This window comes from Lagenorhynchus albirostris, chromosome 11 (genome assembly GCF_949774975.1).
Source record: "Lagenorhynchus albirostris chromosome 11, mLagAlb1.1, whole genome shotgun sequence".
Classification (NCBI taxonomy): domain Eukaryota; kingdom Metazoa; phylum Chordata; class Mammalia; order Artiodactyla; family Delphinidae; genus Lagenorhynchus; species Lagenorhynchus albirostris.
In genome coordinates, this window is record NC_083105.1 from 10,706,147 (window position 1) to 10,731,355 (window position 25,209).

Here is a 25,209-nt window from a genome sequence, read left to right on the forward strand (position 1 = left end):
CCTTGGGAGAGTGCATGGACAAACAGAACACCTCAGCTACCACCAATGCCCTACCGCAGTGGCGTGGACACCTGGCAGTACCAGCCTCCTTGCTGGTTTCCTGGCCTCTGGGACTCCCTTCTAGTACCCTCAACACAGTGATGAGAACACTCCCCTGCTCAAAGTTCTTCAACACTTCTCCACTGTTGATACACACATCCTTGTGCCCGCAGTCATGTCCATTATCATCTGGCCCCTGCCTGCTGTCCTCTATCATTAGACACACACATTTCACGTGCTAGGGCTACACAACGCTGGGAAGTCCCAGAATAAGCCAGGTCCTCTGTACCTCCCTAACTGCACATGTTGTTCTGTGCCATGCCTGGAACACTTCCCTTCCTGTCCTCTTATGCCCCAACACACACACACTCACTCTCTCCCTTCCCTCCCTCCACATGTTTGTTTGCCTGGAAAATTCCTCCTTACCCTTCAAGTCTCAGCCCAAAGGAAGCCAGAGTGCCCCCAGCACAGACTTAGAAGCTCCTTTCCCAGGGCTGCCTGCGTGAACTCCCTGTCCAGAGCTCCCTGCATCTGTACACTCCCCAACTCAAGTGATGACCACACAGTGTTCTAATCAATTATATGTCCGTGTCCTCACAAACTGTGAGCTCCTTGTGGGCAGGAACAGAGTGGTTTTTGTCTATATCATGGTAAGCCTAGGGCCTCAGCCCACATTACGTCCTTAGTAAACATTGGTCGAGTGAATGAATGCACAAATGAAGGAATGACTGCCTCATTGCAACTTGCCCCGGTAAGACAGAGATGGCACGGCTTCAGGGACCCAGGATTGACTCATTAAACAGAGCCACCAAACCTTGGGGTTATCCAGTCTCAAAGCGTTACTCTATTGAAGATAACAGTGTGAGGCTCAGAGAAGGGAGACGATGGCCCAAAGTCACACAAGTTAGGGGCAGAGACAGAACTCAAGCCCAGGCTTCCTAGCTCTTGACCTTGGACTAATTTCACTGTCCAGCCCAAGAGATGTGTGAAGCTGCTTTAAGTAACTGTCTGGGTGGTTCCACTAGCAGTTCCACCTCTCAGCTCCTGATTTTCCTCATTCCCAGGTGAGAGAATAGCTGCAAATTCATTGAACCTCAGTTGCCACATCTGTCCAATGGAGAAAATCTGCAGAGACTCTCAGGGCTGCAAGGAGGACTCAGGGAGATACGGATGCACAGAGGTGGGGGGGTGGGCTCTGAAGTCGGCCAGAGCAGGGTTCAAATCTTAGCTCTCCCCCATTGTGTGACCTGGAACAAGTGAGTTTCATTCCCTCATCTATGAAATGGACAATATGAACTGTACCTAGTGTGCCTAGTGGTGAGGATTCAATGCAATCAGATGTGCCACGCACTGAACACAGAGCTGAGCACATAGTAGGTGCACAATAAATGCTGGCCATCATCACCATCATCATCATCCCAGAGTCCATTTCCCCATTTCTCTCCCCCTTCTCTCCAGCCAAAAACTTACCTGCCCCCTCCTGCCGGAACTGCTGTGTGTTAGTGACCCTTAGTGAGGTTGATAAGGTAATTCCCGCCCATGGCTTGAAGATACCACTCTGCCCAGATAACCACGTTTGCCTGGTTACCCTTGTGCCTTAACCCCCAAAGAGCAGCAGCGAGGAAATTAAGAAGTGGATGGAGAAGCTAGTGTTTGGACGCCCCCCTACCCCGTACCCCACCCCATCACACCTCTGTGCATCCTGATTTCCCTGAGCCTTCCCTGCAGCCCTGATCATCTCCATAGATTTTTTTTTCCCCATTAGACAGATGTTGCAACTGAGGCTTGGTGAGTTTGGCTGCTGCCATTCTCTCATCTAGGAATGAGGAAAATCAGCAAGAGGCCAGTTCCTCTAAACCAGGGGTCCCCAGCCCCCAGGCTGTGGACTGGTACTGGTCCTTGGCCTGTTAGGAACTGGGCCGCACAGCAGGAGGTGAGTGGCAGGCAAACGAACGAAGCTTCATCTGCCACTCCCCCGTCGCGCCCCATCGCTCCCTGTCGCTTGCTTTACCGCCTGAACCATCCCCCCCACCGCCTGTCCATGGAAAAATTGTCTTCCACGAAACCGATCCCTGGTGCCAAAAAGGTTGGCGAACGCTGCTCTAAACCATAGCTGTGCAACCTCGGGCAAGTCTACCTCACCTCTCTGAGTCCCGGTCCCTTCATCTGTAGAATGGGTATACAGGCTCTCAGCCTAGAGCTAGACCCCAAGCTGATGAGAGTATGAGAGTCAGCCTGTCACCGAGAGGAGAGACCCCATGAGCCAGGCTGTGGCTCCTGGAGATGGCCAGGCCTCTTCCCTCCCACCGTGAAGGGGGCAGGAGAGCACAAGTCACAGCTGCCTCCCCTCCCCGCCCTTGAGAAAACCACCAACCAGAGGCCTGAGTGTTTACAGCCCTCTCTGGGCAGGGAATGGGTTACGTAATGCCAGATGTTTGTGCAACTGGCTCAGACCCAGGTCTGAGACACACTTTGCAATCCCAGAGCCCCTCGCAGGCCCTCCCTCCCTCTCCCCCTTGCTCCCAGCCTGGCTCCCCTTGGCCTATTTGCTGATTGGGAGCTTTCAGCTGGGTGGATTATTCCATCACCCCTCACCCTGAAAGCTGAAAACAGCCCCAGCCTGGTCCAGCAGGTGGGACGTCCCCCTCGCTGCAGAGACCACGGAAGCTCTGGGCTCTGCTTCCAGCTCTCCTTCCTCACATGGGGCCTCCACATCTCTCACTCGGAGCCCCTACTGGCTTTTCTTTGACTGACACCAGCCTCCTCCCTCCCCTCCCCCACTCTCCCCACCCTCACCCCAGCCCCACCCCACTGGAGCCAGCCTACCCTTTGCCACCTGAGGACCCCCAGAGACAGCAGGAACGGATTGAACAGCGTGGGACGGTCCCCGGGCATCCGCCATGAGGTCACCAGTCGGCCCTTGAGTGGGCTCTCAGCCTTGCCCTCCGCTGGCCTCTTGTCTGCCTGTCAAACAGGGTCCAGTGTTGGCCCCCACGTCCCTGACGACAGCCTCCCCTGCCCATGCTGCCATGCCCACCTCAAAGGCCCAGGGTTGCCATCTTTCTCCTCTCCCAGAACTGCCGAGGTGGACTGCCACGTGTTCACACCGCGTGGTATTGGTTGACAGGGCTCCTGGGGCTCAGCGCCCTTGGGGATGTGCACTTCTCCACCCTCAGGTCAGACCCCAGGTGGCCGGCGGGAGGGCAGTGCGGACCACAGATGTGTATTCAGCCCGCATAAGGTTTTCAGATTATTTTGCATTAGGTTCCAGTGTTAAATAATCATGTAGTTTAACACATAGCTACATATTTCCAGCTCCTCTTGAAATATCTAAAGATGGAGAAACTCTGGGCTCCTCTTCCCCAAGGCAACAACCCTCTGGAGCCAAGGGGTCACTCAAGGGCCCCCTAATCCTGAGTCCTCCATCTGCCTACTCTCCTCCCCCTTGTGAAAGGAATGAGTCACAGACTTCCACAGCCACACACCCGGCAGAGTCCCCAGTGCACCCTCTTTGGAGTCATCCTTGTTGGGGAAACTGAGGCCCCAGTGAAGCAGAGGCATTTGCCCAAAGTCACACAACAAGTTACTGGCAGAGGCAGGGCAGAGCCCAGGTGTCCCAACTCTTCAGAATCCAGGGATTCTCTGGACGTGGGACATGAAGCATCAAAGCACAGATCCAGGGCTTTGGGGGGAAGGCCTGCCTCCACCCTGCACCTCATCGCCATCACAGCCCTGACCACTAGACCGTGGGCTCCTTGAGGGGGCTTTGGGGGGAAGGACTGCCTCCACCCTGCACCTCATCGCCATCACAGCCCTGACCACTAGACCGTGGGCTCCTTGAGGGGGCTTTGGGGGGAAGGACTGCCTCCACCCTGCTCCTCATCGCCATCACAGCCCTGACCACTAGACCGTGGGCTCCTTGAGGGGGCTTTGGGGGCAAGGCCTGCCTCCACCCTGCTCCTCATCGCCATCACAGCCCTGACCACTAGACCGTGGGCTCCTTGCTGGTGCTTCACGTCGCCCCTGGCCCACACCCAGGCATACACAAGGTGCTCACGAAGGGTATGTGAATGAATGAGTGAGGCAGTTATCAATTCTGTCCAGTCCAGGCTTCCTGGGGGGGGATTGAGAGGTTTTCTGGGTTGCTGGGGCAGGCCAATTTCATGGAGACTAGAGGGGGACACCTGTATTGCTGTTTCCTCTTTGTTCACAAAACCCTGGCCCCAGGAAGTATGAAGAAATAACCCAGAAAGAGGAAGAGCAAAGTTGCCGGAGTCCCTGTGAGAGCTGGAAGTGCCTTTGGTGACCAGTCCCCGTCCCCTCCCATTTCACAGATGGGAAGACTGGCCCACCAAGCAGTTAGAATGCTGCTTCTACTATGCGAGGCCACGTAAGCAATCAGGGCAGAGCCAGGAAGCGGCGTTCGGGGTAGCAGAGAGAGCGCTGGGTAGGAGATCCTGAGCCCTAGGTCCTAATTTGAGCCCGACCACCGACCGGCTATGGGATCTGAGATGACTGCCTACCCCTCCTTTCCTCATCTGCACAGTCAGGGGCTGGGCAGAATCCCTCCAGCTCTGACTAGCGGCAGGGCCAGACTTGGGGGCTCCAGACTGCCAGACAGACACCCCCCCCGCCCACCCCCGTCACACCCAGCTTCTCAGGAAGCGGCATGGGGAACAGCAGAACAACAGCAGGATTAGAAAAGCACAGCCTCAAACCGCCTGGTGTTCTCCTCGCCCCCCGCTGCCCCAGGCCCTCAGCTCTGACCTCACCTCTCTGGAGGCTGCCGGTGATGAGAACAGTCTGTTTGGCAGGTCTGTGGGGAGGGGCGGGGCAGAGCATGTGCTCCAGCTGCAGCCAGGCCTCAGAGCGGCCTCGGCGGGTCCCACCCCTTGCACACATCTCTCCCGCCCCAGGACCCTGGAGCTCCTCCAGGCCCAGCTGACTTCTGTACCTCCTTGGCCCTCTTCAGTGCTTCTCTGCCTCCAGCTCCTGGAAGCTCTACCCTTTCTCCCAGCCTGGCCAACCCTCCAGAATCAGGAGGACCTTGCCTTCAGAGACCATCAGGGCCAAACTGCCATTTGCCCAGGGAAGGGCAGCGACCTTTCAGGGCATCCTAGCAAGTTGAAAGCAGAGCCCTAGGCTTCTGACCCTAGGACTGTCCACCCACCCAGATGCGGTGGAGCCCCTCTTCTCGATGTCCCCATGGCAGAGCCAGCCTTGGTCTGGATGACCCCAGAGCTGATCTGAGGGCCTCAGCGCACCTCCAACCTGATTTCCCTTCCCTTCCCCTCCCTCTGTGCCCACACCCATGACCCAACTACCGAGTCTGCCTGCTTCTGGTCAGTCAGTGAGTCTTGGCCTCTGCTTCCTTCTGACTCCTCAGGCTCCTTTGATTGGAACTGGAGGTAAGAAAGAACACAGCTTAGGTCAGATTATTCCCCAGGTTCCAACTTCTTATGCATCCGTTCGTCATCCATCCATCTAACATCCATCTAGAATCTAACATCAATAGACCCATGTATCCATCCAACCATCCAGAATCCATCCTATGTCATCCACCCACTCATCTAGCCAACATCCATTATCCCAATACATCCATCCTCAATTTATTCATCATCTATTCATCCATCCTGTATCCACGGGACTTCCCTGGTGGTGCGGTGGTTAAGAATCCACCTGCCAATGCAGGGGACATGGGTTCGATCCCTGGTTTGGGAAGATCCCACGTGCCGTGGAGCAACTAAGCCCGTGAGCCACAACTACTGAGCCCGTGCGCCTACAGCCCGTGCTCCGCAACAAGAGAAGCCACCCCAATGAGAAGCCTGCTCACCGCCACCAAGAGTAGCCCCCACTCACCGCAACTAGAGAAAGCCCACGCATAGCAACGAAGACCCAACGCAGCCAAAAATAAATTAATTAATTAAAAAAAAACTATATCCACGTATCCTTCCTCAATCCATCCAACATCCATTCATCCATCTACCCATCCTTCCAACATTCATTCACCATCCATCATCCATATTCCACAACATTTACCCATCCATGCAACATCTATCTATCCAGCACCCATCATCTGTTCATTCATCACCTGTCTATCCATTCATCCATCCACCCATCCAACATCTGTTTCTCATTTGTCCAACATATATCATCTATCCATCACCCGTTCATACATCTGTCGTCCATCATTCAGCCATCAACTACCCACGGACCTACCCACCCTCCGTCTGTTTCTTGCAAGCCCTCAAGCATCCATGTATTCACTGGTCAACCAGCCACTAAACTCATCTCCTTCGTGTCAGACCCTGGGCCAGGGGCCAGAGGTACAGAGATAAAGTAGGTGCATCTCCTGCCCGCATGGAGCTCATGTTTTTTAAGGGAAAATGACAACTGAGTGTGACCAGATGAAGAATAGCAGAACTACCAAGCCCGGAAGGGAAACATCACCAATCCAGGGGTGGCGTGAGTATTCAGGGAAGGCGTCTCAGAACAGGGCAGCTGATCTAAGACTCAAACAACGAACAGATGTTTGGTGAGGGAAGAGGGAAGGGAAGAGCTTCCTAGCCAGAAACAGCAGGCACAAGGGCAGGGAGATGTGCTCACAGAGCTCTGCAGCCAGCTCAGCACAGCTAGAGGGCAAATCTGGGGTGGAAGGAAGGCCAGGAGGCCTTGAATGCCATGTCAAAGATTTCCTAGAGGTGACCAGCTGGAGCCCCAGCAGGACCTGGTGAATGCCTCTGCTGTGTCATCTGTGAAATGGCCTGAAGCACCTGGTGTTCCTGCCCCTCCCCAGTCACCATCTCCTAACCACCCAGGGACCCCTGAGCCTCACCATAGAGTAACTCTAGCTAGGGAATCTCTCTTTCCTCCCTCTTCTCTTTTGACCAGACCAGCCTGCAGCATCCCAGCATCCACTGGGACACAGCATCTTCTCCTTGAGCTGCCTGTGGTGGTCCACCTGCCTGCCCAACAAGCCTGATAGCAACCTCTCATGTGGGGCCCCAAGTCCCCTCTTGGTCCCAAGGGCAGGACCAAGCTGGCTCATCCCTGCATCTCTGGTGTCTGTGCATTGAGTTGATCAGGGGAGAAATCGAGAGCAGCCTCAGGGAAATGCAGGGAAGGGGGCTCCCTAGTCCTTCCATGGGCTCAGAGGCTCCACAAAATAGTGGTTAAAAGCTTGGGCTTTTCCGAGACATGGAAACAACCTAAATGTCCATCAACAGATGAATGGATAAATAAGATGTGGTGTATATACACGTGGTGTACACACACACACACACACACACACACACACACACACACACACACACACACACACACACACTGGAATATTACTCAGCCACAAAAAAGAATGAAATAATGCCATTTGCAGCAACACGGATGGACCTAGAGATTATCATACAAAATGAAGTCAGAAAGAAAGACAAATGTCTTTTGTCTTGCAAACTAGTATATATAGGATGCATAAGCAACAAGGTCCTACTGTATAGCACAGGGAAATATATTCAATATCCTATGATAAACCATAATGGAAAAGAATATGAAAAAGTATATATATGTATAACTGAGTCACTTCGCTGTACAGCAGAAATGAACACAACATTGTAAATCAACTATACTTCAATAAAATTTTAAAAAGTAAAAACTCGGGCTTTGGAGTCAATACTTTGATCTCACTTCTCTCGACTTATACTTGTGTGACCCCCAGCAAATGCTGAATGAGTCTGGGCCTCGTATCGAGCTGAGGCACATGTGGCAAAGCATGCGAAGCCCCAAGGCCAAGGCCCGGCACACCATAAGCCCTCCCCTGTCATCCGTGGGGGAGGCAGTACTGGGCTGCACATTGTGAAGACGGGGAGGGTCTGGATGAAAGAGCAGGAGCTGCCGCATCGCCCCAGTAGTGCCTGTCAGGGAAGTAGTTGGTCCCGTTTTACAGAGGAAGACCAGGACCAAGAGAGTCTGGGTGTCCAAAACCACCTGCTGCATTCCTGGTGAGCTGAGGCCAGGTTGCAGGGTTCTGGCCTCCAGGACCCTTCCCACTGACCGTCTTCAGGTAAATGCTCTGGGCAGCACCAGAGCACTGCTGACTCTGTGACCCTGCCCCTGGACCAAAGAGACAGGAAGGGATTTAGTGAGCACCTACTATGCGCCAGGCACTGGGCCTACTTTACATATAGGCCCCCATTTAAGCAGCTGTCTCAGCAGCCAGCTCAGCCCAGTGAGCATTTATGCAACCCCTTCTCTGTGCCTGAGAGGAGCTGTATGGGCCAGAGAAAGGTAAGTGAAGCTGTCAAGCTTCACTCCTGGACTTTAAGGAACTTGGAATACAGCAGTGGCGAGGGGACACGACCACGCTGGCTGCAGTCCCAGACAGGGCCAGGTAGAAGCCACCAGAGGCAACACAAACCAAGTATTGTAGGGCCAGGAGGGGAGAAGGGCCTGGCCAGTGCATCTTGCTTGAGGCCTCAGGGTGATCTGCACGGAGCAGACCCGGGGTCCACCCCTACCCTGGCCCTGACTAGCTGTGTGATCTTGGGTGAGTGGCTTAACCTCTCTGTGTCTCAGTTTCCTTGTCTGTAAATAAATAGTGCCTTTCTCATCAGACTGCTGTGGAGATTAAATGAGGAAAATACCATGAAGCATTCAGACCAAGGCTTAGCACACAGTACATGCTCAAAAACAGTGCTCTCATTATCACTGTGCAGTTTGTGCTAGGGGAAGCTTTTGGTCAGGGGGATTGTGTGCAGAAGCTGAGGGGAGGCCTTTCGGGACACTTGTGTGCGGTGGGACTGACTTTCAGGCTGCCCCTCGGAAGTGAGGCTGACTTACCTCCCATTGTAGCGAGCTGGGGCCCTCTGCAGGGCTCCTGCCCCTCAGCTGGCCTGTCTCCTCCAGACCAGCCATAGTTGAGGTCTCTGGTCCACTTGTCACTTTGGTCTTTGGCCACTGGGTGGAGATGCCGGCAGGGCTGGGCGGCTGGGCGGAGCTCTGGGGCCACTGCCCAGGGCTGTATCCATTGACCAGAGTAGCTCCTGCCCCTCCTTCAGACTGGGTGTGTCGCTCTGGCTCCAGCTCCAGAGTACCCTTCGTGCCTGGGGAAATTGTGCCTGGCCCACCCCAGTGTCCAGCCGAGTCCCGGCGGGGCAGCTGGGCCTGCAGGAGCTCCAGGAGGCCTTCCCAGTCCAGCCTCGGAAGAGTGGAGGCGAGTGTCGGCTCCCCCGACTGGGTCCAGGCCCCCTCTCTGGGGGCCATGAGGAGGCCCACCAGGTCCCTCCAGTCAAGCTCGGGCTGCCTCTCGGGGCCACGCAGGTGTGGACAGGCTCCCTCAGCCCCCCAGCCCGTGGCAGGGGTGGTCTCAGGCCTCCGGGGTTTCGAGAACTCTCCTGGGCCTGCCCTGGAGCTCTCTGGGGGCCTCATAGGCTGGTGAGGACTGGACAGCTCCTGCAGGCTGCCCCAGCCCCGCTGAGCTGGCCTGCCAGAGGGCTCCCATGGCCCAGCACTGGGGGGTTCCTCCCAGGCCTCTGCCTGCCCCCTGTGGCAGGGGGGGCCAGCCAGCAGCTTCCAGCTCTCCTCAGACTCCCTGGGAGGGCCCCTCCAGGTTTCCTCTGGGGCTCTGGCAGCCCCCTGCCTGGGCCCACCAAGTCCTAGCCAGCCCCCCAGGCCTGGGCCCTCCTGCCTGCCCCAGCCTCTCTCCAGGTGTCCGTGTGGGTCCCCGGATCCTGGCAGTCCCTCCAGACTCTGCTGCCCTCCCAGGGGCCGTCTTGGGCCCGCCCGGCCTCTTTCCAGAGGGCTCTCTGTCCGCTGCTCCCTCTCAGGAGTCCTGGCTGACGTCCTCGGGGGTGGCGAGGACCCCTGGAGCCGCCGCTCCCCCTCAGGCCGCCTCTCGGGGCTCCTGGGATGAGGGGCCTCTGCTCGGCTCCGCCGGGCCGGTTCTGCCTGCTTCGCGAGGGGCTTGGTTACCTGAGGATGAGGTGAGGGAGTGGGTGAGGCTCCAGGACCTTGACTGGGTGGTGTCTGTCTAGGAGGACAGGAAACTGGGGTCTTAGCCAGGCTTCAGGGAGTTGCAAGCTCTGTCCTCACGGCAGGCTGGATTAAAGCAGGTCAAAAAGTACCTAGGGTCTCTGGCTTCCCTCCCTGGGGGTGTCAGCCCTTCCCTCTCACCCACCTTCCTCAGTTCCAGAAAAAGATCTGCAAACAGCTGCTCACTTTCCGGACTTCCCCCTCCCCCCCAAGATATTGATTCCAACCTGGGCTATCAGGTGCCGGAATTTCCACCACCAATACTCCATTCACACTGGGTTGGGCCCTGCCATCTAAGAGTTTCTTTAAAAATACCAATCCCCACCCTGGAAGAGACAGCCCTTAGAGCTGGACTGACGTATGGGGAGGTTTTTCCTGAAAACTTCTCAAGATGGCAGGTGCCTAATGGAGGACGGGGGCAGCATGGAAGGGCCGTCTTCAGGATGGACTGATGGGGTCTGGCTCAATTTTGCTGGCTCTTTGGGAGAGGGAGGAGCTGGACGCCCATGATTGGGACTCTGACCCTTTCGTAAAGAACCTCCCTTCCCAGGACCCCCGCCCAGCACCTGGGGGAGGGGAGAAGCTGTGGCTCACCCCTTGGGGGTGCAGGGGCCCCGGGCAGGCTGGCAGTGCTCACCTCCCTGCTGAGGGCAGGGCTGGACTGTCTTCGGAGAGGTTGGCTCTGAACTTGGCTGGGCCGCTGCGACCGCCCCTCATCCCGGGTCTGGAAGGCCCCCGGTGCCTCGGACTTCCTATGAGCAAACGCACCGCCCCTCTGAGGGCCCTTGGGACTGCCCCACTCCCGGCACCCCAGCTCCTCTACTCCCACCCCCAGTGGAAGAGCTGTAGCAGATCCAGGGACCCACCACAAGCTCGTTGAAGGGCCTTAAGTGAGGGAAGATCCTTTCAGGGCCTCAGTTTCCCCTTCTGCAAAATGGGGATAGTCGACACTGCCCTATTCTACTTGCCTCATGGGGCTGTTGGGAAGATGAAATGAGAAAAGGGGTGGGCAAAGGTCGGGGAGCTCAGCCTTGGCCTTGACCGCCTCCTGTCTCACTCAGTACTTCCTTTCTGGCCGCCACCCCACTGGCAGCCCACAGTTCACCCTCAGACAAAGGCTAGACTGGTCCTTGTGGGAATTAAGATTTATTGAGCACCTACCGTGTCGCAGGCAGTGTGCATGCGTGATCATAATGGCAAACATTTATGGAACACTTCCTGTGTCCCAGGCACTTGTACTATCTCATTTCAACTCCTGCAATCCATGAGGTGGAGACAGGAGAGGCAGAATGACATATGCCCCCATATTCCATTCTTTCTGCCCATTTTCTGTCCATATGGTAAATTTTGGACTTCCCAGGCCAACCTGTTTTTCCCCTCAGTACTAGCTGCAGCCCTCTAGCTGTTGGTTAAAGAGCTCTTAGCAAGATCAGAAGGAAGAAACATCCTCTTTTCCCCACAACTCCAGAAAGGCCAACATAAAACCGCCCATGCAAATGTCATTTCTAAGACACCCAGATTTCAGGCATTGTTGCCACGTCCGGCGAAGACAACCTCTAAGCTGTGGAAAGTCCCTAGTTCCAGCTAGTTGTCTTGCTTAATAATCGTTAGCCATGGCTATTAATATTTAACGTGACATCTCTGTTGAAATGTAGGAACATTAAACAGAATCTGGGTACATCTCTCCCCTCCCCTGTGTGAGGGGGTCAAAAGAAAAGACCTAACCACTCCACTGGGTATTTAGGATATTTATTGCAAGAGGGTTTGAGAGTCAGACTTCATCTAAATTCACAGATGGAGCTGTGTCTCTGGTGGCTGAACCAAACCAGAAGGCTGGGAAAGATGACCAGGTGCTGACCTTGACCCAGCCAGTGAAACAGGAAGAAGAATCTCTCCTCAGGTCTGGGCCAGGACCCATACCCTGCAGTCTGCCTCCAGCTTGGGGACTAGGCTGAAACTCTACAGAGGCTTTAGAAAGTGAAACAATTAAGGCCTTGGGCTTTGTTCTTGTCTTACGGCTTTTGCCAATGTTATTGGAATCAGATCCATAAACTAATTTGATTTTTTAGCCATTCTTAGCATTGGACTCACAGGAAACCAAAGTTCCCTGCTCTGGAGTAACTGTTTCTAAGTTTGACGGCTGCCTGATCAGGTTCAATTTTTAATCCAATTTGAAGCGAGAGAGTTTCCTTGCTCTGTGAGATCTGATGCCTTAGAGTGAATTTCCCTCAGAACCGGGGTGTAGGAGCCTCTGCGAAGCAAAAACCCCAACGTTGACTAGGTGGGGAGGATAATGGCAGAAACTACCCTGTGCAGGGTGGCAAGGCAAACGTGCGTTCTCTTCCGAATGAATGCATTTTCCATATAAACTCCAGCTTGTTCAGTGAGCATTCCGTCTGAGAAGGTTCCCCCCGTGTGGAATGGAGAGAGGGGAGAGAAGAACTCAAGAAAATTCTGAGACTTGGACAGAGACCCAGCCTCCTGATGCTGAAGCAACAGTATTTCCTCGGGCCACCTGTTCCTGAGGGTTGGTGTGGCTCTGCACCGAGGATGACAAAGAAGCTTGGATGGGCTCTTCCACCTCCAGAGGGTATTAAAGGACAGCGACCATCAAGTCAGGTAAATTCCATGAAGGCTCTGTTTTGAATTCAAGATACTAGGAAATGCTTATATGATTCTAAGACAAGAAATTCCAAAGGCATCAAGAGGGCAGGAATGAAGATATCGAGCCAAAATTCCTAATGCTTTAATGTGATAATAGCCCTTTAAGAAAAAACGTCCAGCCTCAGTTAGAGCAATGCTTGAACAGAGTAGATGCTCAATAAATACATGTTGAATGAATGAATGGGAGAAAGTAAGAGTACAGCTCTATAGCCACCCACTCATAAATTTCAGTCTGTCCCTTAGAGATATTTAAGTAGGTTTTAAAATTTTATCTTCAGAGGACGAATGGTTTTCTACTTGGAAAAAATGCCATACAAGAGGGAAAATTTTAATTACTCAGTAGAGTCGTAAAGCCTTGGTTAAAAGCAAATAATCTACTTCACCAAAATATATATGCTAAATATGCAATTTTTATATATCAGTCATACCTCAATAAAGCTTTAAAAAAAGGTAAATCTACTTCAAAGAGAGCAAAATGAATAGAAGTATCTGTGTAAAAATAATTAAATGATTAATAAAAGTATAAATATTTCAGACTTCTACTATAAACGCTTTATCTCTCTAAAAGTTAATTACGGTAAGAAAAAAAAAGAAGGAAAGAAAATTTAACTTTGGTTCAAAGACCCTGCTAAGTCATCAGGTAAAGTCAAAGGTACGCAAATTGACATCAGACCAAAAATAGTCATCATAAAAGGCCAAAGACAAAGAGGGTTTTCAGGGTAGTGAGACTATTCCGTGTGATACTCTGATGGTAGACACACGTCATTATACATTTGTCTGAACTCAGAATGTACATCACCAAGAGTGAACCCTAATGTGAACTATGGACTTTGGGTGATAATGTGTCAGTGTAAGTTTATGGATTGCAACAAGTGGACCACTCTGACGGGGGATGTTGATAGTGGAGTAGCTGTGCACGTGTAGGAACAGGGCGTATATGGGAAATCTCTGTACTTTCTGCTCAATTTTGTTGTGAAGCAAAAAATGCTCTAAAAAAACGAAAGTATTTTTTTTAAGAGGCCAAAGAAAGAATTACACTAATGCTGGAGACCACAAAGGTTGTCGCCTGGGTTTTAAATGGATAAAACTTACTGGAAAAGGAAATTTGAAGAATAAGAGATAAGGTTTCTCGTGCAGATTCAAATCTAAGAGAAAATGTTTTCTAAGGAACAACAAAGAGAGGAATTGTGGATGCAAAATATTACCCACTCCTTAGGGTGATGGAAATGTTCTAAAATTATGTTGTGGTGATCGTTGTACACCTCAGCCTCGGTAAATATGCTATAATTTATTGAATTCTACACTGAAAGTTTTGAGACTTTCAGACCTATGTTTTTTTGTTCTCTTGAACTTAGCGAATGGAATTTCAGCCCTGATCCTTAAAGACTCTGAGGCTGGAACTGCTGGACAAAGAAATCTCAGCCGGATCTAGAGGAAACATTTCTCCTCCCCAAGACTGGGGAAAAGCAGACGTTCTGCTGGGTTGTAAACACCCCCATGAATGGAGCCACTGACCAAGGAGACTTGTGGGATTCCTGGACTTCAGGTGCTGTCGCTGCGTCCCAGGAAAGGAATATTTAACCTCTAAAAAAAGTCTGTCATCCTGTGGGTTCTCTTATTTAAAATATGTGGCTCTGGCCATACGTTTTAAATTGACATCTCTGTTTTCGGAAATGCAAGGGACCTGTGAGCTTTCTTCTTTAAGGGAGAAAAAAAATCTTGGACACTTTCTTCTCCCTCACATAAGGTGTAAAAAATAAATAAATAAATAAATAAACCTGTGACTCTGGATCAAACAAAGGGTTTGAGAATTTAACCTCAATTAAATTAATGTACTAATGTTCTAATTTTACAGATGAGGAAACTGAGGCTTAGGTAGATTAAATCACTTTACCACATCACACCAGTTGGCGAATGGCGTTGACCCAGGATTTGAACCCAGCCTGCCTGACCCTGGTCTTCACTCTTACCCGCTAGGCTATGCACAGTATCACTTAATTGTCAAAAACAACTCCTAAGGTGTGGAAACAGGTGAAGTGATTTGCCTAAGGTCACATAGCCAGTAAGTGGCAGGGCGGGGGTCTAAAACCTTTCCTGGTTTGGAACCTAAGCCTGTGAACCTTCCACCTGTCCTGCCACCGCCGAGCCTCCGCCCCAGCCCACCTGGCTGCCCCAGCCCTGGGCTCACCTGCGCTCTTGCCCGAAGAGGCGCTCCACCTCTGCGCGGCCAGGGCTGCGGGTGCGGCCCCCGTTGCTGCACTGGGGCCCTGGCTCCCTCTGCGCCAGCCTCCTGGGTGGGGGCAGGTCGGCCAGCACGGTGTATTCCTCCCTCTCCAAGTTGTGCCTGGTCTCACCCGGGGGTGCCGAGCCCCGGGAGCCCCCCGAGCTGCCTGGCGGAGGTGAGGGTGCCAGGAGCGCTAGGTCACTGGGCGGGTGGCGGGGTGGAGAGGAGGCTCGAGGGGCATCCCGGTGCCCTATGCACACTTGAGGGGGCAGCACTGGGGAGCCACGCAGAGAGTCGGTGGAGGGGGCCAGGCTCTCCATGCTAGTCGCAGTGGGGTCCTGGAAGAAGAGGGAGGGCTCGGGGGCCTGGCGGGGCGGGGACGAGAAGGAGGGTGCATCACGGTGCCCAATGCATACAGGGCTGGGGATGTGGAGGCGCTCGTGCAGAGAGTCTGTGGAGGGGACAAGGCTCTCGGTGCTGGCCCTGGGGAGATCCTGGAACAAGAGGGAGGGCTCTGGGGCTTGGCGCGGCGGGGAGGAGGCCCGGGGTGCGTCACGGTGCCCGATACACACAGTGGGGGGGAACTGAGGAGGCTCGTGCTGGGCGGACTGGTTCTCAGCATCTGACGTGTCTGGGAGGAAGGGAAAGGGGTCAAATTGGGTGTGGCGGGGGGGTGAGGAAGCCCGAGGGGCATCCCGGTGTCCAATGCATACGGCTGGGGGCATATAGGGGGGGTCATGGTGGGGCGATTCACTCTCAGATGCGTGGGGGTCCGGGAAGAAGGGAAAGGGGTCATGCTGCAAATAGCGAGGAGGCGAGGAGGCTCGAGGGGCATCCCGGTGCCCAATGCACACAGGGCAGGGGGGCTGGGAGGGCTCCGGAGAGGTCTGGGGTGCACCGCGGGTAGCAGGGTGCAGAGGCGAGGAGGTCCGGGAGGCACTGTGGTGGCTTGGCGGGTGGGAGGAGGAAGTGGCCCGGGATGGTGAGTTGTGCTGGGTGGGGCTGGAGGAGCGCTGGGATGAGTCACGCTGAGCTGGTCTGATGGGAGATGAGGTCTGAGACCTGTCGCTTTGGGTTGGCCGGAGGGCAATGGATGCCCAGGGAACCTCACTTTGCTTGGAGCGAGATGGGGAAGAGGTTCGGGGGCCATCACCCTGGGTTGGCCGGAGGGGAAAGGAAGCCCATGGAATGTCTTTGTTAGTACGATGGGGAGAGGAATTCCTGGGATTGTTCCGCTGAGAGGAACGACGGGGAGAGGAAGGTCCGGGATTGTCCCGTTGGGTGCAGCCCTGAGAGGAGGAGCTTCCTGGGTTTTCCCGCCGTGAGGAAGAGGATTTGGGATTGTCCCGTTGGGCACAAGAGGTTTTGGGGTTGTCCCTTTGGGTAGAAGAGGTTCTGGGAGTGTTCTGTTGAATACAAGAAGGTCTGGGGTTGTCCCTCTGGGGAGTACAAGTAGGGACAGGAGCTTGAGGGCTGTCCTGTTGGGTAGAAGAGGCTCTGGAGTTGTCTTGTTGGGTGGCTCTGGGGGGAAAGGAAACTTGAGGATTATTTCGTTGGGTGGACGAGGTTCTGGGGTTGTCCCGTTGGGCGACTCTTGAGGGAGAGGATGCTCTGGGGGTGTTCTGTTGCGTGGAAGAGGCCCTAGGGGTATCCTGTTGGGTGGACGAGGTTCTGGGGTTATCCCGTTGGGCAACTCTTGAGGGAGAGGATGCTCTGGGGGTGTTCCGCTGTGTGGAAGAGGTCTTGGGGGTGTCCTGTTGGGTGGACGAGGTTCTGGGGTTATCCCGTTGGGCAACTCTTGAGGGAGAGGATGCTCTGGGGGTGTTCCGCTGTGTGGAAGAGGTCTTGGGGGTGTCCTGTTGGGTGGACGAGGTTCTGGGGTTGTCCCGTTGGGCGACTCTTGAGGGAGAGGATGCTCTGGGGGTGTTCTGTTGCGTGGAAGAGGCCCTAGGGGTATCCTGTTGGGTGGACGAGGTTCTGGGGTTATCCCGTTGGGCGACTCTTGAGGGAGAGGATGCTCTGGGGGTGTTCCGCTGTGTGGAAGAGGTCCTGGGGGTGTCCTGCTGGGTGGATGAGGTTCTGGGGTTGTCCCGTTGGGCAAGTCGTGGGGGAGAGGAGGCTCGGGAGGTATCGAGTTGTGTGGAAGCAGAGCGATGGAGAGAGGAAGCCTGGGGGGTGGTACTTCGAGCACCACTCTGTGGTGTCGCGGGAGAGACCGGGGTCAGCGCCGACCGGTGCCGCTCCAAGAAGTACGCGCTTTCTCCCCGGAGCTTCGCCCAGTGCTGTCCGGCGCTTCGGTTCCCACCACCAGAGCCTAGAGAGAGAAGAGGTAGGTTCAAGGTAAAGGCAGAGGTCTAGGCAGCTCCCACAGCCTACCTTTCTTTGTCCCCTGGGACAGATGATTGGGGCAGACCCCACACTGTCTCCTTAGAGGACCCACTTTCCCTATCACACAACTCCACCCCTCTGAGCAACAGATTGGAGGAGGGCTTAGATGCCACTCTCAAGCTGATGTCAGGAATCTGAAATTGAAAACCAGGATGACTTGGTCAAAGTGGGGTGGGCTCTAGAGCCGAAGGTCACATAGTCTGGGGGTTCACGAACAAGTTAGAAAAGAGGCAAACTCGTAAAGAGCAGTTTTGAAAATAGTCTGTGAGGGACTTCCCTGGCCCTCCAGTGGTTAAGACTTCGCCTTCCAATGCAGGGGGTGCGGGTTCAATCCCTGGTCGAGGAGCTAAGATCCCACATGACTTGCGGCCAAAAAACCAAAACATAAAACAGAAGCAATGTTATAACAAATTCAATAAAGACTTTAAAAATAGTCCACATTGGGCTTCCCTGGTGGCACAGTGGTTAGGAGTCCGCCTGCCGATGCAGGGGACACGGGTTCGTGCCCCGGTCTGGGAAGATCCCACATGCGGCGGAGCGGCTGTGCCCGTGAGCCATGGCCGCTGAGCCTGCGCGTCCGGAGACTGTGCTCCGCAATGGGAGAGGCCACAACAGTGAGAGGCCAGCGTACCGCAAAAAAAAAAAAAAATAGTCCACATCAAAAGACCTTTAAAGAAAAGAAAAAGAAAGAAAGAAGCAAAAAATAGCCTGTGTGACCCCGAGAGGGAGAGCTGGATCGAATAGCAGCTACCAACAAATTTTCATTTCTGTTCTACTTCCTGCAACTGGATTCCGAGAAACTCCCCCCTCTCTTCCAGTGAGACTTGTGTGATCGCTCTAAAAAGTTCCTTTTGTGAACCAGCAGCATTGGCCTCACCCGGGGGTTTGCTAAGAAATGCAGAATCTCAGGTGCACCCTGGGTGCACTGCATCAGAATCACATTTTGATAAGATTCCCAGGTGATTTGCATGCACGTTACAGTTTAAGAAGCCCTGATCTAAGGGATTCATGTAACTTCGCTAATCAGTGACCCCCTCACAACTCCCATCCCCATGAAGGGGCCGCCATGATCATGGTGTCACCCTACACCCCCCTCAGTCCCTTGGTCACCAAGCATGTGGTGGCCACCAGCTGTGTGCGTGTCCCTGGGCTGGTACTTCAGGAGAGAAGTAACGGGTATTGTGGCCGTGTCTTGAAGGAGCCACGACTGCATTCATTAAAGTCCGCACTTAAGAGTCCCTCTTCTCTGGGGAGTTGCCTGATGGCCTAGTGGTTGGGATTCTGCACTTTCACTGCCTTGGCCCAGGGCTCAGTCCCTGGTGGGGGAACTGAGATCCCACAAGCCATGCAACGTGGCCAAAAAAAAAAAAAAAGGAAACCCTCTTCTCACACTTTGAAACCTCTGCCTCCTCCAAACTCTCTGAGCTGGTGTCACTGAAGTCTTGAGTTTCCAGCACCCATCGAGGAACTGGAACCACGCACAGAGCAGCAGTTAAAATTTGCGCTGTTGGGAATTCCCTGGCAGTCCAGGGGTTGGGACTCGGCGCTTTCACCGCCGAGACCGGGATCTAGGATCCCGCAAGCCGGCGATTCGGCCAAAAAAAAAAATTTGCCTTGTGGTTGCGTGATGGTCTGATGCCCCACGACGTTCCAAATCTGCACGCTCCTCTCATCCACCTCTTCCCACCTCCCCGCTCTCAGCTACCCTCCTTTCTCACCTGGATGGTTGCAATAGCCCCCCAACAATGTGCACTCTGGGCCCAAGGTCATCACCCATCCAGGGAGATCCTTTCCAAAAGCAAATCTAGCTAGATCACCCCTGCTTACAAGGAGAGACGAAAAGCTGTCACAGATGGGAGAAAACTGAAAGACATGGTAACTAAACACAATGTGGGATCCTGGATTGGATCCTGCAACATAAAAGGGACATGTGTGGAAAAACGGTGAATCCAAAGAAAGTCTGTAGTTTAGTCAGTAGTATTGTTACCAGTGTTAATTTCTTAATTTTGATAATAGGGCTATGGTTATGTAAGATGTCAACACTGGGAAAACCCGGGTAAGCGGTATAATGGAAACTCTCTGTACTATCCTTGCAACTCTTCTAAAAGATTAAAAAAAAATGCAGGGCTTCCCTGGTGGCGCAGTGGTTGGGAGTCCACCTGCCAATGCAGGGGACGCAGGTTCGTGTCCCAGTCCGGGAAGATCCCACGTCCGCGGAGCGGCTGGGCCCGTGAGCCATGGCTGCTGAGCCTGTGCGTCTGGAGCCTGTGCTCCGCGTCGGGAGAGGCCACAGCAGTGAGAAGTCCGCGTACCGCAAAAAAAAAAAAAAAAAAAGCAAAAACTTCAGGGGCTCCCATCTGCACTTGGAATAAAATCCAGGCATTTCCCATGTCTGGCAAGGCTCTGCCTGCCCCCACCGGCCTCCCAGCTCCCTGTGGGTAGGGGCCTCACCTTCTTGTTTACTACTGTGTCTACTGGGCTTAGGAAAGTGTCTAGCACACCATAAGTGAGCAATAATATTGTGCCACCACCTTCCAGCTCTGAGTTGCACCTCGTCCTGGAGTCTTCCCACCCTTTGAGCATGTGCACTGGCTGAGATGGCGTTTACCACCACTCCCAGTGGCTCACAGCTGGGTCAGCACCCCCAGCCCCGGTTTCTTCCCTTTCCCACCCATCACAAGCATCCCTTGGAGCCTGGCCCACCCAGGATCTGACTTCATTCCTGCAGCCCCCTTAGTGAGCACACAGGGCAGGCTGTGCAGAGGTTCTAGGGCATCTGTGTTTTGTCCCTCAGCTAGCCGGGCTCGGCACAGCCTGCCCCATGGAGTGTGTCTGCAAACTGAGAGGTGCCCCGAGAGGGATGTCAAGGCATTCCCAGCATCTTGGACTTGGCTAATTCCCCCCAGGCCGTGGCCTCCTGCTGCAGTTTGGGAACCTGCTGCCAGGCAGACAGTGGTGACTGCCTTTGATCAAGCAGGTCACATAGTGAGGGTCCCCCCACCCCACGGCCCCTGTGTTTAAGAGCAAGAAAGCAGGGATTTAGTACAAAACCCCACCAGCTCTCAGGCCATTTGCACTGGGGAGGCGCTTCTTCCCATACACACCCTCCCCAGGGCCTGATGGGGCAGGGCAGTGGAGGCTGGGGTGCTGACAAGATCTGATGAATGTTTTTAAAGGATGGCTCAGTTGCTGGGGGCAGAATGGACTAAAGGGGCCTGGCAGAAACAGGAGATCTGAAGGCGCTGTGGCAATAACCCCTGGTTTGGTCGGGGAGCAGTGGTAAAGATGGCAGAAAGGAGACATATTTGGGGTGTGTTTTGGAGGTGCTGGCCAGAATTGCTGCTGATTGGATGTGAAAGGTTAGGAAAGGGGAATCGGGATAACACGAGATTTGGGACCTGAGCCTCCGGATGGGTGGTGACATAGAACAGACTGGAGGAGGCACAGGCTGGGAGGGAGGGTCAGGTTACTGGTGGCCCCCAACACCGGTCTCCTCTGCACCCCCTTCTCCTACACTCCACATGCTCCTATCACCCCATCTTTCTTCTCTCCTCAAACCTGCCACCTCTGCCCACTCCTTAAGGCTCTGCAATGGCTCTTCTGTTTCTGAACTTAGATCTCAGCTACAATGTCGCCTCCCCAGAGAGGCCCTCCCTGTCCACGGGCCACTTGCTCTCACAGCCTCCTGTCTAATTGTCCAAAAATCAGTTCCCACTCTCTTGGACTTGGAAAAGATGCCACGTCCTCCCCCGTGCAACACATGGGGGCACCTGGCCAGTTTGCCCCATGCTGGGATGCTGAGTGTCCACTTGGTTAAGGTGCTGTCTGCCAGATCTTCCCATCCTAAGGCTGCCTTTTCCCTCTGTAATCGATATGTAATCTGAGGGGCGATACTCTGAGACCGTGTGAATATACTGTTCCCTGACAACCCTTCACCCAGGAATTTAGCATCAGCCGGCGATTCATGCCTAAACCAGTTATCACTACAGTGGCTGCAATGGTCTCTTAAACTGCAAAAGTCTCCTCTGCCTCGTCCTGCTTCAATTCATCCTTCACACCTTGCCCTAGTGAAATTCTTAAGGCACAGGACCAATTACATCGCTCCCCTTCGCAAAAACCTCCTGTGGCCCCCTGCTACTTACAAAAGAAAGTCCAGACTCCTTGGCTAGACTCTTGAGGCCCCGCATGGTCTGGCCCAGCTATATACCACCATCTCTGCTAAAGCTGTGCATACCAGGATACTCCCTTTTCACACCTCCATGCCTTTACCCAGCTGTTTCCTCAGCTACAGTGCCACATCCAAAAGGTGTTCCTCTGAGTCCTTCCTTGGCTGGAATGAAGCTCTTTCTCCCCAGACCCCGGACCTACCCCGACCCTCACCCCCAGCCCTTCTCACAACTCCGCACAGCTGTTTCTACCCTTCCTCTGTCCTGAGCTGCTGTTTGTCATCTCCCATCCGTTTGCTTTACTAGATGATGTGCTTTTCGGGGCAGGGACCATGTCTGGCTCTTCCTGAATGCCCAAGGTATCTAGCATCAGGTCTTACACATGGTTAGTGCTCATGCGTTTGATGATTGAATGCTACAGGAGCCGTAGGAAGCCAAGACTGCCTTCTGGGGTTAGGACATGAATGCCCCGCCCCACATCTCTGAATCCTGATGATGCTGAAGACACAGACCAGGAGGCAACACAGTGCAGTAGTGATGGAGGGCCCAAACTTTGGGGGTCCAGCATCCTGGGTTCACATACCAGCGAGACGCTGACCAGTGTCATGGGCATCTGTGGGCTTGGCCTGACGAGCAGCCTTCTGCCTTTCTCTGGAAACACCACCTCCTTGATTTCCTTTGGGCCATCTCCTCTCTTCCACTCTCAGACCATGAAGTTTGAACAGGGGCTTGATCCCATCCCTGATCTCCAGGTTGGGCACATGACCCATGCTGGGTCCCAGGGAGAACCCTTCCTGGGACTTTAGCTATATCTATAGGGAAGATTGTGCCCGCTTACTGTGGGAGTTGAAAATTAGGTAGGATACAGCCTGATACCGCTGCTACTCATCCTGCCACCATCAGGGGAGGATCTGAGAATGAAGAGAGAAGAGCAGACACCAGATTTCTGATGCCATTTGCATACCTGGATCCAGCCATGCCCGAAGGCATTCCTCTAGACTTTTACTCAGCCAGTTTCCATCACTTGCAACCTGAAGATCCTGACCCACCAGTTGCAAGATGATGTATTTAAAGCAGATTGCATGGCACATTGCCTGCTCCATAATTATATGGGGACCGTTACTGTTATTAAGACTCAAGCTGTCGAAGTAAGATGTACCCAGGGGCCCACGCGGCCAGAGAAATGGTTATCTGGTTCCCAGGCCCCTGGCCATCACCACACCTGTGGTCACAGGGACCAACCTGGCCTGGCAGAAGGTACTCACCCTCCTTTCTCTGGCCTGCAGTGTCTCCTCCTACAGGGGACCGGGTGAGGAGAGGAGGAGCCCTTCGGGCACTGTCAGCCCTTGGCCCCTCCTGTGGCTTCCGTGGGATCATCACGGTGAACTTGTCCCCACTGGGGGCTTCCTCTTGCCTCTCAACAGTGTCCCAGTCCTGCCAGGGAAGGGGAGGAGAAAGCCTGTTTGGAGAGCAAGGAGAGAGAGCCCAGGGCCTGCACTCCCAGCATGAGATGGATAGATGGAAGGAAAGGGAATTGACATTGCAAGAGCACCTGCTGTATGCTCAGGACTGTGCTGGGCTCTTGGAAGGTGTGAACTCAGCGAAGGTTCAATCAATCCTGTGCAGTAGGTATGTCCCTTGGTGCTAAGAACTTGCCCAAAGTCACACAGCTGGGAAATGGTTTATATGGGAGGGGACTTGAATCCAGGGTAGTCAAACTCCGTGTGGTAGGAGGGCCTTCGAATAGCGGTCCCTGCCCCAGAGACACCCCCAGGATCCAGAGAGAAGTAGGTGAGTTCAAAGTCTAGCCCCAGGGGCTTTCCTGGTGGTGCGGTGGTTAAGAATCCTCCTGCCAATGCAAGGGACACGGGTTCGAGCCGTGGTCCGGGAAGATCCCACATGCCACCGAGCAACTAAGCCCGTGCACCACAACTACTGAGCCCGCATGCCACAACTACTGAAGCCCACGCGCCTAGAGCCCGTGCTCTGCAACAAGAGAAGCCACAGCAATGAGAAGCCCACACACCACATTGAAGAGTAGCCCCCGTTCAACAAAACTAGAGAAAGCCCGCGCGCAGCAACAAAGACCCAATGCAGCCAAAAATAAATAAATTTATAATAACAAAAAAACCCCTAAAGTCTAGCCCCACCACTTCCCAGATGTGTGGCCTCAAGTAAGTCACTTCCCTTCTTTGAGCCTCAGATTTCTTGCCCCAAAACAGGGACATAAAACTCTCCACCTCAGAGTCGGGTGGTGAGCCTTCCTGAGACAATGCCTGCAGGGCTGGGTCGTTTTATTCTGAATCTTATCACATTCCCCTGGGGTCTCCTGGATAGCCGGCCTCTTCTGTCCCGGGACAACACTTTGAGGGTCGCATGTCCCAAGAAGTTCCCCTGAGTCTCCTCTTCTCCTGGCTAAATGGCCCCCCGCCCTTGCCAGGCCCTACAGCCTGCTCCCTTTCCTCTGACCCTTGGAGATCCATGCCAGGGCTGGCCATGGGGCTTAGCAGTGTGTGACCAGGGCGGGGCCTAGGTCCAGTCCCACTCCTGATCTGGGTACCACACCCAACATCCCGGCCCTCCGTGCACTGAGAGTTTTTGGCGGCTGGAGCCCGTTGACGATGCACGAGCTCCCTGTCAACGGAAACACCTGCCTCTACCTTTTCATAGCCAGGCCCTCAGCCCCCTGGGCTGGCCCTGCAGAGCCCCCGGTCCCTCCCAGGTGCATGGTCTGGGGCAGCCCAACATGCTGGCTAAGGCTCCAGAGGACCTCGGCTCCGTTCCCCGTTGTGAGAGGCTCAGCCCCGTCTGGGGGTTTGTGTGGGACCCCAGGGCTGGCCCAGGGGCAGACACCTGCTCTTGCCCTGGCCTCCCGCACCCCTCTCACCACGGAAGACGAGTCGCTGGTATCATCAGGGGCTTCGCAGTCAGGGCTGGAGCTGGTGCCAGAGTCAGGGCTCTCGTTGAAGTTGCCGCACAGGGAGGAGGCCAGGCCCTCCAGGTAGGGTGCTGCCTCGGGTTCCTGGCTCCTGGGGGTGGCTGTGAGGCCCTCTGCAGGGAGCCCTGTTGATGGGCCCCTGGGAGAGGAGACAGACCCATGACTTTTTCCCTCAAAGTGATGGGAATTAAGGAGTAACACCCCACCACCACCCAGGTGCACACACACCTCACTTTTGAGTGGAGGAGGGAGCTAACACCAAGGGCTGCCTGTGTTCTGCCCTTCAGGTGGGCTGCCTCGTTTAGCTCCAACAGCCTCCCTTCGAAGTGAGTGTAAAGATTCCCATTTTACAGATGAAGAAACTGAGGCTAAGAGAGGTCAAGGGACTGGCCAAGGTCACAGAGCTAGGAAAAGGCAGAGATGCACTGTGAACCAGGGCTGTGGCCTCAACCCCCACCATGTTACTGGAGCAGGAGAGAGGACCCCAAGCTCTGTAAGACTAAGACAGAATCATGCTGGGCTAACAGGGGGCTTTGAGAGGGAGCAGGGCTCCAGGGGCAGTGACAGGGCCACCGGTCTGGATGCCAAGGGAGGGAGCTATAGAGAAAACCCTGCTTTAAAGAAGCCAGTAGGTTAGAGCTGGCAGTATCCCCAAAAAATGACCCACAATGGACACCAAGGGGGGAAAGTGGTGGGGAGGTGTGATGAACTGGGAGATTGGGATTGACGTATATACACTAATATGTATAAAATGGATAACTAATAAG

At 54.1% G+C, this 25,209-nt stretch overlaps 1 protein-coding gene across 10 annotated transcripts in view; it reads right to left on the reverse strand.

The window, feature by feature from the left end:
* The window catches only part of TRIOBP (TRIO and F-actin binding protein), a 125,772-nt gene that overhangs the window by 84,751 nt on the left and 15,812 nt on the right, over window positions 1-25,209 (reverse strand). For 7 of the 10 annotated variants that reach the window (XR_009543238.1, XR_009543239.1, XM_060164460.1 and 4 more), the window contains 7 exons: window positions 24,392-24,581; window positions 22,770-22,938; window positions 14,915-17,264; window positions 10,700-10,814; window positions 8,872-10,002; window positions 5,364-5,441; window positions 2,866-3,003 (listed from right to left, as the gene is read on the reverse strand). Coding sequence is in view for 8 of the 10 variants with exons in the window: in XM_060164460.1 (XP_060020443.1) it covers window positions 2,866-3,003; window positions 5,364-5,441; window positions 8,872-10,002; window positions 10,700-10,814; window positions 14,915-17,264; window positions 22,770-22,938; window positions 24,392-24,581 (4,171 nt within the window). In the remaining 2 variants the exon portion in view is untranslated. Of the gene's footprint in view, window positions 1-2,865; window positions 3,004-4,811; window positions 4,851-5,363; window positions 5,442-8,871; window positions 10,003-10,699; window positions 10,815-14,914; window positions 17,265-22,769; window positions 22,939-24,391; window positions 24,582-24,670; window positions 24,773-25,209 lie in introns of those variants that run through there. The other 3 variants (XM_060164464.1, XM_060164462.1, XM_060164466.1) reach the window with 3 other exon arrangements.